Below are 20,022 nucleotides of genomic sequence, written 5' to 3'. Positions count from 1 at the left end.
AAGATGGCTGCACTCACAGCAGAGGCCGAGTTCCTGTAATGAGCCTTAATGAGAAATCAGTCTTCACGAGCAATCAGCAGGGACCCCAGTGCCAGGCTGGCGGACCTCAAGCTGCGCCCCCCTCCTGGCGGGGCTTGATGGGGGACCTCAGGCTGCACCCCCCAGCCCGGGCTGGGGGACCTCAGGCCATGCCCCACACCCGGCGGGGCTTGATGGGGTTGGGCCCAGCCGGGTCTGGATCTAGCCCAATGGGGATGGGGCAGCCAGGCCTAGGTCTCGCACGATTTTTAGGCGCACGTGGGTGGGCGGGGACTTGACTCTGGTTCCCATGGCGTCCCCCAGACTCTGACAGGAGGAAGATTTTCATATACATTTTACTAATTTTCTTTAATCTCTGACACTTCAATTATAGAGGAAGAGCAAATAGCAATATTAAAATATTTCCTCTAATTAAATCCCTTTTAAATGTGCACAAATTTCATGCACTGAGTCACTAGTCTTGAAGATAAAGATCATGTCCCGTTTGTTCTTTAACCCCACTGCCAAGCATGGTGCCTGGCAGCTAGCTAGTATTCAAAGAATACATTAAATTGACTCTGGATTGCCTAAATGCTTTCCAACTGAAGTCACCTCCAATTCTGCATATATGTTTAAATTGTATTGTGGTGACTTATCTATGTACAAAATCATACTTAAAATTCAAGAATGAGATTGGACTTGGGGTGGTGAACACACAATACAATACACAGATGATGTATTATAGAATTGTACAACAGACACCTACATAATTTTATTAACCAACTAGGGGGCCAGTGTACGAATTCATGCACTTTGAAAGGAACTGTGGGCCGTGAGGCTGCAGTGGGCACAGGTTGGGTCTTGGCCCATCTCTGCGCCCCTGTCCGGCCCCTCCTGTCATAGCCTCTGGTCCGATCCCCCATCTGCCAGCAGCCCAGCTCCCGCCACCACCACTCCCACATGCTGATGGCACCGGCCCCACTCGCACCCAATGATGGTGTGGAGTGATTGGGGCCAGCGCCAGCAATAGGTGCAAGCAGGGCTGGCGCTGGGCACCAGCAGCAGGTGTGATTGGCGGCTCCAGCACTAGCTGAGGGTGCAAAAGCAGGACCGGCACCAGCAATGGGTGTAAGCCGGGCTGTAGCAGGGGGACGTGGAGAAGCCCTGAGGGGCAATTGGGACCTGCAGCCCCCACTCGCACCTACTGATGGCACTGAGCGATTGGGGCCAGTGCTGGGTGCTGATACTGCGTGTGAGCTGCGGCTCCAGTGCCAGCAGCAGGTGCGAGCACCAGGAGGGACTGCGGTGTGAGGGAGTAAAGAATTTTCAATAACCACCAGAGACTTGTCCCAATGACATTGACCAGCACCCCGCCTTGGTCTGGAGCCCCAGCTCACCTCCTCCACCATCCCATCACGGCCAACGCCCACCATGTGCCATGTGTGCCCCCTGGTGGTCAGGGCATGTCACAGCGACCAGTTGTTTGGTTGTTCCACCATTCAGTCTATTTGCATATTAGCCTTTTATCATATAGGATTATTATATAGGATGTCACCCCAATAAATTCAATAATAAAGAAAAAATTCAAGTTTTTATAGAAATGAGGAAAGCTCTTCTAATTAACAATTGTTTAACAAAAAAGGAAAGATATAAATTTAACTATTAACCCTTTGAGGGCATATTAAATTTGGACATGGGTGTCGTACTGGTCGGAATTATTTTCCATTGAAAGAGCAGTGATACACAACATGCAAGATTATGAAGGATAAACAAGATTTATTAATTCTTTTTTGGAACTACGTCACTACTAGTAGAATCACTACAAACATTATCACTTTCTACGTCAGAGTCAGTATTCAAGGTGCCAAAATAAAACTCTTCATCGTTACTTTCAGATTCGCAGTACACTTCTTTCGGTAACTTTCTTTTTGCCATTTTGGAGTATTATTTTGAAATAACAAGCGAGAATGCCTAATTACAGTTAAACGTAATTTGTAAAGCTTTATTTGAAATTCTGCGAAGTATCTCCAAAGCTTGTCGATTTCTTCACTCTCAAAAGGCGACAGACTCGCCATGGTGTTTTGCATGGCGAGTGTGGAACGATCGCGTTTGTTTATATTGAGTTTCGATATCTCCGATTTGTCGGGGCAATGCTTTGGTTCGTGACAAGGTCGCTTAGACACTTAAGAGCTTTCAGAGAAATTATGAACTGATACATGAATGAATAGAGTTAAGATTCGTACGGTTCCTTGCTGTGGTGGCTGAGAGCAGACATACGACTGGAATGGTAAAAAAGCTTTGGTGGCTGAGAGTAGACAAACAACCGCAAAGGGTTAATAAAATAAGATTAACAATTACCCTCGGATCACTCCAAAGACTCAACATAAGATGGCAATCATCTGAAATGGATCAGGGAGCCAGCCCAGGTAATTAACAAAGTTTGTTCATTTCTTTGATAGCAGGTATTGCTACCTAGTTTTACTTACCCACTTTTCAAATAACCACTATGGTTGCTTTCTCTTAATTCTAAGAAAATTTGTTTTTCTTGGTTCTGTTCCCCTATTCTTCATGACACAAAAGATCTTTCTTCTTCTCTTATGACCACATTTCTTAAGAGTTTTCTGGTCTCTATTCATTGTACGTCTAGTTTCCTCAACTTAGTTTCTTATCACACCCGTCTTATAACTCCTCTAATAAGACAATGAATGTTAAACTTTAGTATACCTCAAACTGTAGCAGCATTTAAGCAGATCTCCTATGCAACTCTTCCTCACTCCTCATCCACCCTTTTAAGAATCCAAAAGGTGTGTGATGAAACCTGAGCAACTGATCATTTTAATCAGTATCTCACTTGATTCTAATACAGCTAGCCTGCCTAAACACACCTGAAAACCAACTAGCTTAAGGACATCGATAACTGTTCAATAGTCACATTCAAAGCATTTTTGTTACCTCTTTCAGCATCTGACACCTTCCTGTAACTCCTTCCTTCTACCACCTTTTACCACACAACTAGACTCTCCTCTCTCACCACCATTCTATCTTCTTTACTGGCTTCTTCACTTCCTGATAACTCTTAACCTTTAAATAATAGTGGTAGGGGCTGTCAGTGACTCTCTTCCTAAATTGACACAAACTTCATAAGCAGTAATTGGTGCTTCAACAACCACCTATATGCCATCCTAAACCCTGCCATTTTGAATTCTAAACTATTTTCAGGTAGTCAGAGGCTATGCAGTACAGGAGGAAAACAAAACAAAACAAAACAAAAAAACAACCCAGCAAAGATGCTTCAGCCTCATGCATATCTGAATTCAAAATATTTGCTCTACTATTTACATAACATGCCCAAAGCCACACATTTTTCTGAATTTTGGCTATGCTCTCCTTTAAAACTGGAGATAACATGTTTGTAACAAATTTTTGCTTGGATTAAATGAGGGAAATAAAAAGATTAAATGAGAAGCTCCATTCCCTTCTTAGCAGGAACTTGGAACACATCCTTGAGGACCCATGCCATAGGCCTCAGAGGTGGCGGAAGGGACAACTAGCCTGGGGTTGGGAAATTAGAAAATATACGAATTTGAGCATATACTGAGGATACATATACTGAGGATAATGGGAGTCAATTTCTCGCTGCTGGAGAAGAGATTTATAAATACAGAAAGGGCAAGACTAGAAAGAACCCTCAGGTGTTGGATTAGAATTGGATGTATCAGTGTGAATTTTTAAAAATACATATACACAGATGTAGGAAGAGATTCAGATGTGTACCTATAATACACATATTTCCTACCTCTGCCCACCCTGGAAGTAATAATACTCCAACAGAATGAGCACATTAGGCATCCAAGTCTACATTTCTAAATACCACCTCCACGAAAAGAAATCAGGATTCCTTGGGAAAATCCATGATTCCAGAGCTGGGACAGGAAAAGGCCAAAAATAAGTCTGGAACATCTCGTGCCCGGAAGTAAGGAAATACTCAAAGGATGGGACATGTCAGAAAGACACAGGAGCCACCTTAAAGAGCTCCCATTAGCCAAATCTAGGGCAATTTGCACATCAAAATAAAATAAAATGTGGTAACTAATAAAACCCACTGAATAGGAACAAAAATCCACGGGTACATATTGATGTAAATAAATGAGTGCGTGAATGGGGGAAAAGGGAAACATCTGTTTTTAATTTTCACTAGCAAATCAACTAATAAATGCAGATGGCAACCTTCATAGTAGTGACTGATTCAGGCAGAAGTCATCAGTGGACCCAAAGTCTGGTGGATAGAGGTTTGTTTGATGAGGAACAGAATACTGGCACAGTCTTGGAGATCGTCCCACAAAAAGAGTTACCAATTACAAAAGGAAAAATGATGACTTTATGACAGACATGAATTAACAAGGTATTAAGGTTAGGTGTTCAAAGTTAAATATCAATGTATGTCTCCTTGTAATACTCTAAGAATAGTATATCATTTCTATGATATTCCTGCCAACGATGCATTCAGTATGGCCATGAGCAATCACTGGATGGACCAAAGTTAAGTTTTATTATAGCAGAATAAAAAAAGTCAAGGTCATAAAAGACAGAGAAATATTGAGGAACTATTTCAAACTGATGGAGACTAGAGACATGATAATTAAATGCAATGTGTGATCCTGGATTGAACCATGGACCAAGAAGTAAAGAGAGCCAATGCTGGAACAGTTGAAAATTTTGAATGGCATCTGGGGATCTGAAGGTAGTGTTGTATCATGTTGACTTCCTGATTTGGTGGTTACATAAGAGACTGTCCATGTTTTGGTAAATGCACACTAAATTATTTAGGAGTGATGGGCATTATGTCTGCAACTTGCTCTCAAATGGTTCAGAAAAAGTTTAATGAGATTAGAAATGGTGAATTCCTCTCAAATGACTGGAAGCAGTAATAAAAATAAGAGACCAGAAATGAGATAATCAGGTCTCATTTGCTGAAATTTGAGAATCCAGTAAGATATACCACAAAGAGGAAAAGGATCAAAGATGATGTCAAGATTCTGTCTTTGGGCATCTGGAAAGTGGGCTCTCACTGAGCCCACTACAGTGAGCCAAGTACATGATATTGCAGGCTCATCTTATATCTTATATAATAAAAGGGTAATATGCAAATCGACCGAATGGCGGAACAACTGGTCACTATGACACACTGACCACGAGGGGGTAGACGCGCAACGTAGGAGCTGCCCACTGGTAGTCAGTGTGCTCCCACAGGGGGAGCGCCGCTCAGCCAGAATTGAGCTGACGGTTGATGAGCGCAGTGGTCCACTTCCGTGGCAGCGCTAAGGATGTCTGATTGCAGCTTAGGCCCAACATCCCCCAAGGGCTCCCAGACTGTGAAAGGGCGCAGGCTGGGCTGAGAAACCATCTTCCCATCCTCCCCAGTGCACGAATATCGTGCACCAGGCCTCTAGTCTTGTATATACACATAGTATATATGTAGTACAATGTTAAAATTTGGTTGAAGGTCATGTGTGGGAACAGGGTTTATAGGAAATCTCTGTACCTTCTCCTCAACTTTGCTGTAAACCTAAAAATGCTTTTAAAAAGTAGTCTTATTTAAAAAAATTTTAAGTTTCAATAATAGGTCAAGAAAAAATTAATTGGTTGAAGGGAATTTGGAGGCTTTTTATACTGTTTTTGCAACTTTTCTGTAGGTTTGAAATTACTTTAAAATAAATTAATTTTTAAAAGTCAGTAAGAACTTATGATGACCTTGGTGCAAAATGCCTGGCTTACTACAGGTACTAAAAAAAATTATTTGGCCTTTCCTTCCCAGCTGCTCAAATGAAAAAAATCTTAAAGTCATCATCACTCTTTTCCTCTTTCCCCTACATCCAAATGGACTCTCAGTTCTAGAAAAACTACCTAATAAGTTTTCAGTTTTTCAAATCCAATTTTTATTTCCATATCTCTCCATTTCCAGTTCTTACTATCTCTCACCTAGACCACAGCAAGAGCATCCTCACTGGTCTCTCTGCTCCAATTTTAACCTTATCTTTGCACCATCCTTACATCCTTGCATCATTATCTAAAAAATGGAGTTCCTTTTCAAAACTTAATCTAACGTTATCGTCCTTTTATTTAAGTACCTATAATTGCTCCCCAATGTAAATGTTGATTTTCTAAGAGGAAAATTAAACATGTGTGAAGGCACTAGCAATGCAGAAGCACCAAAAAGCTCGCTCGCTCGCTCGCTCTCTCTCTCTCTCTCTCTCTCACACACACACACACACACACACACACACACACACACCAATGAAGTAGTAATTACTGGGGGTGGGTGGGATGGATGGACTTGACATTTGACATCTTTTATGCTTATTTTAGGATTTAGTACTGGTTTTATTTTTTATTACACAGTGGGAATGGCAGGGATGTGTAGGTATCATAAACTTTCCAATACTTATAGCCTCTAAAACAGTGCTTTTACCAATCCTTTGCCCAACTTGGCATCAAAGAAAAAATGCTTTCAGCACACTGGGACAAGCAAAGGAGATGATTCAAGGTCAAAAGAAACCATGTGGGGGGCTCCAATATGCCCAGTCCCTTAGACTGACAGGCATCTTGCTCTTAGCATTAACGGTAAACCATTCATGGCCTACCAGCTAGTTGGAAAGCTCTGTTCTAAAGGTCTTAATATGATCCCACTCATCACCCAAACAAGGAGCCTCACAACCTTTCCTCTCCTACCATAGTTAACACACACATACATGCTCACAGATTCACACGCAAAATCAGATACCAATACCCATCCCATAGACAGAGACAGACATGTACAAGACAACTTGCATTTCTCCAAACACACTATGCATCCTTTTATACTTCTGACTTTTTGTACATGCTGTTCTCTCTATCCAGATCAAGTCCAACTCATCCTCCAAGACACTGCTCAAATGCTACTGCTGCTTCCCCCACATCTTATTACACTTGTCACTCTGAATTGTAATTGTTTGTTGACATGTGTTACCACCTAGAATTTGAGCTCAAGGGCAAAATCATGTGTATCATTGATCCCTATAATAGACATTCAAATGTTTAATTAACATGCTATATAATAAAAGCCTAATATGGTAAGTGTCTAGTCAGCCATTCAACCAATCAAAGCATAATATGCTAATGATATGCTAAGGCTGCTCAACCACTCACTATGATGTGCACTACCACCAGGGGGAAGACAGTTGACCAGTCGTTATGATGTGCACTGACCACCAGGGGGCAGACAGTCAACCAGTCACTATGACATGCACTGACCACCTGGGGGCAGATGCTCTGACTGGTAGGTTAGCTTGCTGCTGAGGTCTGGCCGATCAGGACTGAGCAAGACAGGCCAGACAGGCCCTGGAGCTCTCCCACGGTCCCTCCCTGGCTGGCCAACCTCGCGCTTCCCTTTCCAGCCCTAATCATGCACTGGTGGGGTCCCTTGGCCTGGCCGGCCCCCTCTCACAATCCAGGCTGAGGATCCCCCCCCTCCTCAGTGCATGAATTTCGTGCATCGGGCCTCGAGTTATATATAAATGTCCACTACATAATTCACCAATAAGCCAAATATTTTACTTTCTTTTTTTTTTTAATCCTCACCCAAGGACATGCTTTTTTATTGATTTGAGAGAGAGAGGAAGGAAAAGAGAGAGACAGAGAAAAAACATCAATTTGAGAGTGAAGCATTCATTGATTGCCTCTCTCATGCACCTGGACTGGGGAATCAAACCTGGAACTTGGGTATGTGCCCTGACCAGGAATGAAACTCGTGACCTTTCTGTGATGGGACAATGCTCTGAGCCACACAGGCAAGGGCAACCAATTTTTCAGAATACATTAATTAAAATAATGAGGTACAATTTTACAACCAAATTAGCATTAGCATTTTTCCAAAGCAAGAACACCCATTGTTTTATAAAAGAAATATTTGTCATAGAAATATTCATACCACTGGACCCCTTTCCCAGTCCTAGGGTTTTAGACTGAGGAAACAAACAAGCACAAATATATTCAATGCAGATTAGAACATTGGAAGCTTTAGAAATAACCAAAATGTTTAACAAAAGGTAAATGACTAAATCAATCCCCTGATCAATAAATCATGTGAAATGTCAAAGCAACTGTTTAAGTTATGACAATGGGAACGGAAAAATGAGAAAAAATGTTATCAGCTACTCTATTGATCTCTTTTATTTTAAAAAAATAGTGCCAGATGTTTTATATAGAGTACATTAATCCTCACAATTCAAGGCCACGTATTATCCTAATTTCATAGTTAAGGAAGTAAGCTCAGAGGTTATATAATTTGCCCAAGGATTTTGAGACCAGATTCCAACCCAGATCTAAGTCCAAAGTGTGTCAGCTTTTCCCTACATTACATTGCCCCTGATATACAATATTTCCAGTATATTAAACTCAAATTATATCTCTACCACACACCTTTATTTTTAAAAATATGGACAACTGCCTGGAAGGAAACAAAAACATCTATTAGAGTGGTGATTAAGGGTGAATGTTGTTACACTAATTATCCTTTTTAAAAATTAGCAACTTTTTAAAGCAGAATTGATAAACAATAGACTAAACTCATGAGGCAAAACAAAAGAAACAATCCCCAATTTTAATTTTTTTGCATTTCCATTAAAGACAGAGTAGGTAACATAAAAACTTAAGAAGGATGTACTCAATTGAAATATCTAAACAATCACATATTAACCCCAAGGTGCTTATTACCAGGATTCAAAATCTAGTCATTATGACTGGATTAAACAGCATTCTTCCAGAAAAAGGTGAATTTTGAGGAATACCTGAAGAGAAGACATATGGATTGGAGACAGTTAGGAATGTTTAAACTGAGGAATCAAGGGCAAAGGAAAAAACAAAAATGTTTTCTTTTTAAGCAAGAAGGAGAAACAGGGTGAGATGAAGTTGGTGGAAAGCCTTCAAGGCCAAGCAGATAAGTTTGGGATTAATCTGATAAGCAACAGAGAACTATACCATATTCTTAAATGGGAAGGTAGCCTGCTGAAATATGGTCTTTAAAGATCCAAACTTTGTTCCAAGGTACAGCCTTTGGTTACACAGTGTTTCACCAAACAACTGGGGATGGAGAGGAATAATCCATTATCTTTTATACGTACTCTGGTAAAAAAGAGAAACTGACTAAACAATAAAAATCCATAATAATAAAACCATAATATGCTAATTAGACCAGACATCCTTCAGGCCAACCTTCGGATGAAGCCAGGGCTGTGAGGGAAGCCCAGGTCCCGGGTGCCAGAGGGAAGCTGGTGCCGGCAGCCGGGGGAAGGAAGGCCTACTCTTGCATGAATTTCGTGCATAAGGCCTCTAGTCTTTATATAATGGGTGAGTATATTGGGGAGGAAGGACTTTCAGATATGTTTGTGAATATTAAATGCCACTGTACATTTTAATAAGAATCATACTCCCTCTGTCCCATAATAATAGTAGCAAGTGAATATTTAAACGGGAATTATTGGCGAATGCAGCTGTAAGTTATGTTGTAGCGCAAAATTATGAAGCCTTCGATCAAAATCAATGTTTCATGGCATCTGTCATTTGTTTTGACACATCTTTCAATTTTTAGGTTAATCTAATTATTACGAATTATAACTATTTTTCTAATTTCATCCGCTGATCGAAATCAATTGTTTTATTTCGGTTGAATATCAACCCACTGTAAAAGATGAAAAAGTTTTCAAGCAAAGATCGAGTTGCGATTGTCCAGCTATTGATGCATCAATAGAAAAAGGAAAAGTTGCAGAAAGGTGCAATTACGTTAGCTGCAAAACAATTTAAGTGCAACAGAATGACCATATCAAGGATTTGGAAACGTGTTTCCGAAAATAATTGTCAAGGAGAATCTTATGCTAATGTTGATTCTTTGAAAAAACAAAACTGTGGACGTAAATGCAAAGATTATGGAGAAAAACTTAAAAAACTTAAACATATTCCTCTTAGCAGAAGAGGCACCATATTAGCCTTTGATAATATTTCTCCCGAAATACTGGATAATACGTTTCTGTCACTTCAACAAGTTATGCTGGAAGCAATGAAGAACGATGGCTCTAATGATTTTAAGCTCACCCATATAGGGAAAGCAAAGCTCCGCAGCCAAGGGATCCTACCTACAAGTTTAAAATGCAGTAACGAAATTGTTGACAAATCCAGAAACTATCTGAACACTCAAAATAAAAATTAGGAGTACTATTTTTAATTTATTAATTTAATCTACTTTTTTGATAATAAATGTTGCAGTCTATTTATTTTCTTTTGCTACTATTATTATGGGACAAATTACATTCATCAACTGCTACTATCATTATGGGACAGAGGGAGTATAAGTTTAGAGCAAGAAGGATGCTGGAGATAACCTTTTAGTGACCACCTCTTCATTTTCAAAATGAATTAAATTGATGCTCAAGAACTAAATAACTTGCCTAATGTCATATACAGCTAAAAGATTCAATATTAAAAAATTAAAACTCAGATTTTCTAGGCAGTAAGATCTAAAGCTGTGCTGTCCAATATTGTAGCTACTAGCAACATCTGGTTATTTAAATTTAAACTGGTTAAAATTAAATACAAATGTTTTAAATTTATAATTGATTTTTACAGAGACTAAGGGGGAGAGAGAGAGACAGACAGACATTGATTTGTTGTTCCACTTATTTGTGCATTCACTGGTTGACTCTTTTATGTGCCCTGATCCGGATCGCAACCCTGGTGTATCAGACATCACTCTAACCAACTGAGCTGCCCTGCCAGGGCCAAAATTCAATACAATTTTAAATTCAGTTCCTCGGGCACGATAGTCACATTTTTGAGTGTTCCATACTGCACATGGCTACCACATCTGACAGTGCAGAAAAAAGAATAACGTCGTTTAGTTTAATGCTGTTTTGTTGATGAGATGCCTTAAGAACTTAACCCTTTTTTATATCAGTTCGCCTATGGTAAAGTTGGTTTCGTTATACGTCATTTTCCTTAAAGTCACAGAAGCAATCTATGACTTTAAGTGAGGACTTAGACTTACTGTACTTCCATCACTGCAGAAAGTTCACCTGGCACCATGATCTAAAGAATAAGCTTCAGAGCCAGACAGACCTAATTTGAATCCTACTTACTAGCAGTGTGATCCTAGACAAATTAATTTCTCCTTGCCCTCATCTGGGGAGGAGAAGGGAAAAGCAGGAGATTATTAATACCTTCCTCACAAAGTGTACTTGAAGATTACGTGGGATAACACGAAAAGCCCCTTTATACTGTCTGGCACATAAAAGACAATAAACACTTCCCTTCTGGATCCTTTTTTCCCCCTACTCCTCAATATAACCTCCTTGTTAAAAGATACAAACACAATAACTCACCCAAATTAGTATCTTCCTTCCCTTCAAGATAATCCACAGTACCTAATTTTCTTCTGTTCCTAACAATTTCTTCAAATACTTGCATCTCTCTTCCAGTGCTTCTATTTAGGAATAATGAAATTAAGAAGGAATGTAGAGGGAAATGCCTCTAATAAAGTGGAAGAGAATGGAATAAATTGCCCCTCTGTTTTCCATCCTATTTTAAATATCACTATACTGACTGATCATACAAAGGAAAATATATTACTCTGTTCATAAGTAATGTAATTCTACACCAATAAAGTCGATTCTACAACATTTCTACTTCTCACCATCTGTACTAATAACTGGATGTTAAATGAAGAAATAACACTTTCCCCCTACAGTACTACTTTCCGGGAGGGTGAAAGGATCTCCAGAATGCTAAACCAGTATTCAAGGCTTCACAGCTTAATCTAGTGAACTGACAAATTTAACAAAACTAGACTACAGCATATAAAAAACTTTACAACATGCATGTTATTAACCCAGAAAAACAACAAAATTCAACTCAGTTTATAACCAGTAAATTTCTGCCAATACTATATTTTATTTAGAAGGAACAATTCATATTTAGCTAAAGTCACATAACTTGCCGTTTCTAATGAGATTACCAATTTTATATTCCTAATAACATAAAGAATTAAAGCAGAACTTTTAAACACATGTCTTAACTTCCACCAAATTTCCACCAAACAAAACTTCTACCAAACAAAATTTCTACATATTTTTTAAAACTTTGTTATTTCAAACTGACCATATTAACTCTCAGAGGGAGAAAAAAAGTCCTCTCAACAACAGTCAATAACAGCGTCTCCTTGAAATTATCTGGTAGTCTCTTATTTTGCTCCTTAAAGATTACTAAAAAACCACTGATCCCCTTATAGAATTTAGAATGTCATAAATAGGAAGTAGATAACACTGCATACTGTACTGTCCTTTACAACTCAAATTATGTTTAGTAGACAAAACTAAAAGATATTTAATATACAAATCACAGAGTTTAATAATCCATGGGGGTTCACACATATTTAAGAAAATTATTTAGGTTTTTATTACTATCCCACATAAGGTATTTTATACATTAAGAGAAAAAAAAGGCTTCTATGCCTGAGTTATACAACCTAACTGTGTAAGAGTCTATAGTTTTTTTTAAATCCTTCAATAATAATGAAGTGTACATTGGTCACGGTAGAATAGTTCCAATGAATTTTCCTGAGGCTGCATTCTGAATACATCTGACCCAGAAAGTATTTTTAGCAAGTGTGTTCAATCAATGCTGGTTTTATGCCTAGCCTAAATTAGAAATTGGGTGTCACAAATTTAAAGTAACAAAGTTACTAGGAATATTTGAAGATATTCAATTAGAACACAAGAAAAAAAAAAGTCTGAAACAATTCAATACCCACAAGCTAAGCAGGTTAGAAAATAAGCAATAAGGCAGGCATATCCTCATTCATTGCTGCTTTTGAGGAACCTGTGATTTTTCTATCTTAATAAACTTTAAACTACTCAATATTATTTACAAACTACAAAATTGTGGCTCCTTGTGTTTTCAAAATCTTTTGCCAAATGTTTAAAATAGATGAGCTAAATAACAAATATTCCCATGTACAAAAACAAAAACATGTTTCTCTTCTTATAAACCACTCAAGATCATATTATGGGACCACGCACATGTTTCAGTGCAAAAACAGTAACAAAGATATGTGTGCCATTAAAAAAAAAAAAGAAGAGAGTTTTTTGTGGTAAATTGGAGCACGAATTTATTCTGACCAAAAATGGTGGGGTCCACAAAATGATTGCACTCTTTTATTAAGAGTTAGTAAAGACATTCTGTACAAATACACAAACATTTGCTTATAAAGTCTTTTTTTTAATTTATAGGTTGAATTTATATTCATCAAATTCAAGATGTAACTGCTATACCTATCTATCTCCCATTAAGCACACTTTGGGCTCTGAATAATCATTTATTTTAAGGTTGTCTCCTCCCCGTTTTAAAAAAAAAAAAAAAAGAATAATTTTTTCTCAGGCTCCTTAAGGATCCAAAATCAGGATTTTTTTTTTTTTTAAAGGACAGTCTTCCTTTCTACTTAAACCGTCTTTTACAAGAAGAATACATTGGTTTTCTGGGGTCCCTCCACCCCCAAACATGTTTTAAACTGCATTGTTTTAACTGGGTCTAAAATCTGGTCACATAAATCTATTAGCATTCAAATTTCCTGATTCGAAAGCAGTTGGCATAGTGTATATGTACAGGTTCTCCTAGAACAAGGGCTTGGAAATCCTACAGATGGTCCTGGTGCAGATCGCAGTGGTGCCCCTAAATAATGCAACCCCAATCCCATCCTAAGTTTCTCAGAAACATGCAAACATTATCTGCTCAATTGTAAGCTGTTCCATTTTAAGGAACCGCTGCGAAATGCATCGGTACGTCTCTTTAGCTACATCTCAACTTTTTTTTTTTTTTTTTTGCCCCAACTACAGAGTCTTAAATGCAAGTATATACCGGTAGGATCATGAAACTTACAAACTTCAACCGTAGGGAGTCCGTCTATGCAGCCTGCAAGCCGCGCTCATGTGAGCCAATCAAAAAAAATAAAAATAAAAAATAAAAGGGGGCCTCCTATCAGCGCTGTAAAACTCAGACGATTCTAAAACCTTCCTTGGAGTTTGGGTCCCGTGGCGCACCCATCCCCGCACCCATCCCATCCCTTGTTCCGCTCACCTGTCACAGATCTCAACTCTTACCCCGGGGGCCGAGAGCAGAGGTACCTACCGGAAGGAGGGCTGCATGGTGCGGGGGGCCGGGGGCACCCTTTCCCCTGCCTTTTAAATTAACCTGGCACCTCGGGATGGCCCTACCTGGCTCGCTTCCCAAGAGCCACACTCGCCCCAGGTAACAGCCTCGCGCATGACACCCGAGAGCCTCTTACCTTCGGGTCACAGCCGCGTCCTCCCGGCTGGAGAAGAAAAGCCTCGCGGCCGGCGGCGGGGAGAAGCGCGTCCGCGCGCCGTGCCGGGGGCTCCCTCAGCGCCCCCCCAGCACCCGCCGCCGCAGCGGCCGCGCCAGGGCCGGGAGCGGCCGGCACCACCTCATCCTGCGGGGCTGCCGCGCGCGGGCCGGCGCCGCCGGGAGACCGGAGGGCGCGCTCCCACCTTCCTGCGGGGATGACCTAATCCGCACCCCCCAAAAGTGCCGTGGGGGAGGGGAGCCCCGGGAGGGGCCCGGCCCCCAACCGCCGACCCTCGGCCAAAGCCAAGTTTCTCCCCTCCCCGGCTCAGGCCGGAGTTCCACCCCGGGGACCCAGGCGTCCTGGGAGAACAATGGGGGGGCCGTGAGGAGCGGAAAAGCGCGCGGCGCGGCGTGAGCGAGCGGGTACTCTCGGGCTGCGCTGCTGAGTGCGAATGCGAGAGGCGCTCGGTCTCCCGCCTCCCTTGCCTCCTCCCCCTCTTCCTCCTCCTCCCAGGTCTCCTCCTCCTCCCTCAAGCACACTCCGTCTCCCAGGCCACAGCATAGCAACCGAACATGGCGGCTGCGCAGACGCCGCCAGTCAGCGCCCCGGAGCGGCGGCCGCAGCAGCACCAGGCGATCTCGCGAGAGGTGAGGCCAAACCCCTTTGCCGCTAGCGCAGGAGGGAGCGGTGGCACAGCCAGTGCGCCGGCGGACACGCAGGTGCGAAGGGGGCCGGACCTGTGAGGGCGGGGAGGGTGGTTGGAGGAGGGGGTGGGGCGCTGTGGCTCCGCCCCTTGGCCCCGCAGTGATTGGTTATTAGAACATCGACAACCCCGCTGTGCCTACTGACCTAGGGGACCGGTCGGAGGGGCTCGAAACCCAAGTTTTAAAGAGGAAAATCGGACCTTTTGGGCCAGGTCTTCACAACTTACGTGCTAACAGAGAATATAGGTTTAGTATGCAGTTTGGAATCATTTCCTATCCTAAACATAGTCTCTAAAACAAAGAATAAACGTTCATTTATGAAACATGTTTGGGTGTCTTCTATGTGGCAGGATGGTGTGCTTTTAAAAAAATGAATTAATTAACTCCAGTAACACATATGAATTTAGTGTTATCTCTCCAGGGTTTTTTCCCAGGTGCATTCGAATATTTTATTGAAAATACAAACATCGGTGATAAGACAGATGCAGATACCTACGGGCTAGGTGATCTCAGCTGAAATGCTGCAAGGGGAGATTTGGGAACCTTCACACTTCTTTGCATTCATTTCTTTTGTCAGTGCACTTGTCGGTAGCCTGTCGCCTTTTGCTCGTCCTGCTCTTAGCTTCAGCTCCTCACCAGAGCTAGCCTTCCTACAAGCATTCTTTCAACACGCTCCTTCAAAGCCAACACAATGCCTGTTTAGTAATCAGCTGTGGTTTTCTCAAGATAAAATCGTGCAAATTGATACAAATCTGTGAAAGACAGTGATTACTATTGACCCTCTTCTCCCTCGCACCTCCCTTCAGTTTTTCCATTTTAAAAAGACAACTTGTCAGTCCATATTTTTCCTGCTTTATCTCTTCTCACTTTCCTTCCCAGAACTTAGTTCCAGCCTGCGCTCATTCATTCTTCCTTAAATATGCTTTTCTTGCTCTCGCTCTCTGTTTTCTATACCTTTGTTCGTACTATTCCCTCCACTAAAATGCTTTTCACTTCATCTCCACCTATCAACATTAAATCATCAGGTTACATAGGACTTCCAGCAGAAGTAAAAAGTAATTTCTTCCTCCTTTCACATTGACAGTTCTAGGTTTATACCTCCTTTTTCTTGTGGTGCACATGATACTTATCTCTGTGTGGCTCATCTCCATTACTACATAGTAAGATACTTGAGGGCAAGGACCTTGTCTTAGTTATCTTTCTATCCCCTATAATGCCTGATGACACTGCCGGATGCCAAAAATATTTGTTGACATAATGATATGCTTAAATCTCTAATTGGTGGGGTTTCAGGAAGGTACCTGGGACAGAGCAGGCTCTTTCTGAGGTTGGTTGCTGTGTCTCTGGGTGGTCCTGGTCTGGTCTAGATATGTCCTTGTTGATGCCTTGTAGAGCCTTGTAGCTAGACCCCCAACTAATCTTCCCATCTGCAGACCTTCCCTCTCCAGCCCATTCCTCCCACCCCTACCCCTAGATCACTGTGACCTTTTATACAAATGTGAATCTGAGTTGTAATATAAATAGAGCTGTAGTCTCAACAACCTTTGTTTTGGGAAACTCCACAGGGTGAACCGTTTAGATAAATAAATGTAATTCTCATATCCGTTTCCTATTCTTTAGGAAAACTGTGAAGTCAGCTTTTAAAACTTGAAGTATAATTCACACATAAAAATTCACCCATTTCAAATGTACCACTCAATGCTTTATAGTATATTTACAAAGTTGTGCAGCCACCACCATACCTATTTCCAGAACATTTTCATCGGGAAAATGAAATCCATACCTCTGAGCTGTCATTCTCCACCCCCGCCACCGCCTAGCTCCTGACAACCACTAATTGACCTTTTGTCTCTGTGGACTTGCTTACTCTGGACATTTTATATAAATGAAATCATATCTATTGCAAATCATCTATGTAAATTTTGCTCTTATTTTAAATTATAATTTTAAAAATTAATGTATGCCTATTCTGGATCATTTTGATGACCACCTTATAATCAAATACTGCCACTTGATTTTGTATTTGGCACCAAAAACTATAACTTTAATTTCCTTGAGCTAATGAGAAAAGAATATTCTTGTGGAGATGACAAGTGCTCTGGCTAAGTGAAGGTCAAGTGTCCTCATGGCACATTGTACAAAAGTTTCACAGAAATTCAAATAGAGAAGAAAATTGGGATAACTAAGTTGATTATGAGCATGCTTTTAAAAGCCTGTACAATAGCAGTGAGTTCCATATTTTCATTGCAAAGGATGATTTAATTTCAGCAAAACAACATCATCAACTACATTACATAATAATGTTAATTGAATTTTTTAATTTGTCAATTTAATTTGCAATATTTTTTAGTTTTATAGAAGTACAATTGCTGTGAAAATAAGGACTTTATACATATCTTATGTTTACACTTAAATAGGAAACATAATTTAAATAATTTAATTTCACATTCAAGAGTGAGCAAGACTTTTTTTTTCTTAAGTGGCCTCAGACACTACTAGATATTGGCAAACACTGCTACTGACTGAATTTTTCCTCTTGTCTGCAGCCTGCCTCTGGCTATGCTTTGGGAGAATAAGAGCAAGGTTGTGTCCACACTTGTAGGATGTTGTCAGGGAAAGGTTGGTGTTTCTACACTGTGTGGTTGACATTAGGACCTTTCCTAACCCTGGGTAGCTACAGCCAAGAGGGAATAGACATTTGTTTTTGCCTGTGAAGCCTACCCAGGCTTCCTGGGCCTTGGCAGTGAATTCTGGCAGCCACAGGCAGCAGAGACAGCTTTGACCAGGCACAGTGGCTGACTGACCAGCCCCATTCCCCATGCCCCCACCCCCATCAGCAACTTGGGAGGATCCTTTGGAAGAAATGACTAACCCTTGGGTTACTGGGGGTATCTAGGGAGAAGACCCCCAAGGGAAAGCTGGTCTCACCTTGCTAGAACTTAGAGTGTTGTGAATTTTAACATTAAAAAACACATGACTTAAAGTGACTTGAATTTTTTTTCCTAAACTGGTGAGGTGGTACGTACAAGGTACACAGCCTTTCAAACACCTCTCTGACACATCACTTTAATTAGATATCCATCTGCCTTAGCTGCACAATTAAGGGGGAAATTTATCTTTTTACCTGTCTGGAATCTTCAGGCATAACTTAAAGCAAAGTAAAGCAAACAAATGTAAACAGTTTACACCTTTAAACAGGTGTCATACATTTTCCCAACAAGTTCAGAATTCTGTGGCTTGGGCTTCCTCTAATTGTAGAGCCAATTTATACCAGTATATACTACTAGTATATATGTATTTACACACACACACACACACACACACACACACACACACACACACATATATATATATATATATATATATTTTTTTTTTTTTTTAATTAGCTAGTATATATCCTCTGGTGCAGTTGGCCCAGATTTGCTCACTCTGTCAACATGGCCCCTCCCTCTTCTTGCCCTCTTCATTTGCTAACAATTCCTTCCTTCCTTCCTTCCTTCCTTCCTTCCTTCCTTCCTTCCTATAGCAGCAGAAGGCCCAAATTAGCAATCCCTGGAATCAAGAATTATACAGAAAAATGTAAAAATTTTAAAATCAAAGACTTCTTCTTACTCCCAGTTTCACTCCCCAAAAGGTAAGCACTATTAGCAACTTCTTATATATACCTCCAGACTTTTATTCTATGTAAAATAAATGTATTTTTCACTACATACAAGGGATTATACCACATATACTATATTTCACTTACAAATCTCTTTTACAGTGCACACATATGTCATACTTTCTAAGGGTTGTACCATAATATATTTAATCTTCTATAATAAATGAGCATTTAGGCAATTTCCAGTTCTTTGCCATTACATGCAATGCCTGTAAAGAACATTTTCATCATAAAGCTTTGTACACATGACTAAGAATGTATCTAAGATAAATTCCTGTAAAGGCAGTTGCTGGGTTGAAGTGTATGGGCACGTTTAATTTTGATAAATGTTGCCAAATCAACTACCAATTGCATCCACCAACTATGTGTAAGTTACTATCATCCACTTCTTCCTCATCATTTCTGGGTTTTATATCTTTCTCAATTAAAAAAACACACGTATTTCTTCTAGTATTTTTAGATGATCTTTTAAATACTTAATCTTGACCCATCTGAAAATAATTCTGGTATAAAGTGATAGGGATCCAGCTTTATTACTTTTATTATTAACTATCCAGTTGTCCATTATTGAATAATTCATCACACACACACACACACACACACACACACACACACGCACACACGCACACACACTGCTTTGCTAAATTGCTTTTATCAGATATTAAATTCTAATTTTTGATTTAGGAATTTCTTAGTTTATTCCGTAGATCTACTGCATCTCTGCATTTGTTTCCTATTGCTTGCTGTGACACATTACCACAACTGCAGTGGCTTAAAGCAGCACAAATTTATCCTATTACAGTTCTGGAGGTAAGATAAGTCTTTTCCAGCTGCTAGAGGCCACCTGCATTACTTGGTTCATGGCCCGTCCTCTGTCTTCAAATCCAGCAGCCTAGAAAGTTCAAATTTCTGTCTTATCACCTTCTCTGCCTCCCATACCCTCTTGCCTTCCTCTTATAAGACCCTTGTGATTACAATGGACCCATCCACAGAATCCACCATAATCTTCCCATTCAAGAGCCTTAATTTAATCACACCTACAGAGTCTGTTTTGCCAGGCAAGCTAACACAGTCACATAATCGCCCTGTGGGTGAGGGTGTGTACATTTTTGGAGGCCATTATCCTGTTCGCCACAGCCTCAAATACCAAGCTTTCTAATAAGCTTCAGTATCTGAAAGAGTCAATTTCTCTTCATAACTTCTTTTTCCAAGATGAGCATGTTTTTAATGATGTGAACTTAAAATGTGAGCCC

The 20,022-nt window shown here is 40.4% G+C and overlaps 1 protein-coding gene across 10 annotated transcripts in view; it reads right to left on the bottom strand.

Moving 5' to 3' along the window:
* The window catches only part of PTPN4 (protein tyrosine phosphatase non-receptor type 4), a 230,908-nt gene extending 215,828 nt beyond the window's left edge, over positions 1 to 15,080 (bottom strand). For 4 of the 10 annotated variants that reach the window (XM_059704687.1, XM_059704691.1, XM_059704690.1 and 1 more), the window contains exon 1: positions 11,427 to 11,527. Coding sequence is in view for 2 of the 10 variants with exons in the window: in XM_059704692.1 (XP_059560675.1) it covers positions 11,427 to 11,511 (85 nt within the window). In the remaining 8 variants the exon portion in view is untranslated. Of the gene's footprint in view, positions 1 to 11,426; positions 11,528 to 14,383 lie in introns of those variants that run through there. The other 6 variants (XM_059704692.1, XM_059704696.1, XM_059704697.1 and 3 more) reach the window with 6 other exon arrangements.
* Positions 15,081 to 20,022: the final 4,942 nt, after the last annotated feature.

The sequence above is a fragment of the Myotis daubentonii genome, chromosome 7 (genome assembly GCF_963259705.1).
Source record: "Myotis daubentonii chromosome 7, mMyoDau2.1, whole genome shotgun sequence".
Classification (NCBI taxonomy): domain Eukaryota; kingdom Metazoa; phylum Chordata; class Mammalia; order Chiroptera; family Vespertilionidae; genus Myotis; species Myotis daubentonii.
The sequence above is the reverse complement of the archived record's forward strand: the minus strand, read 5'-3'. Positions and strand labels throughout refer to the sequence as shown.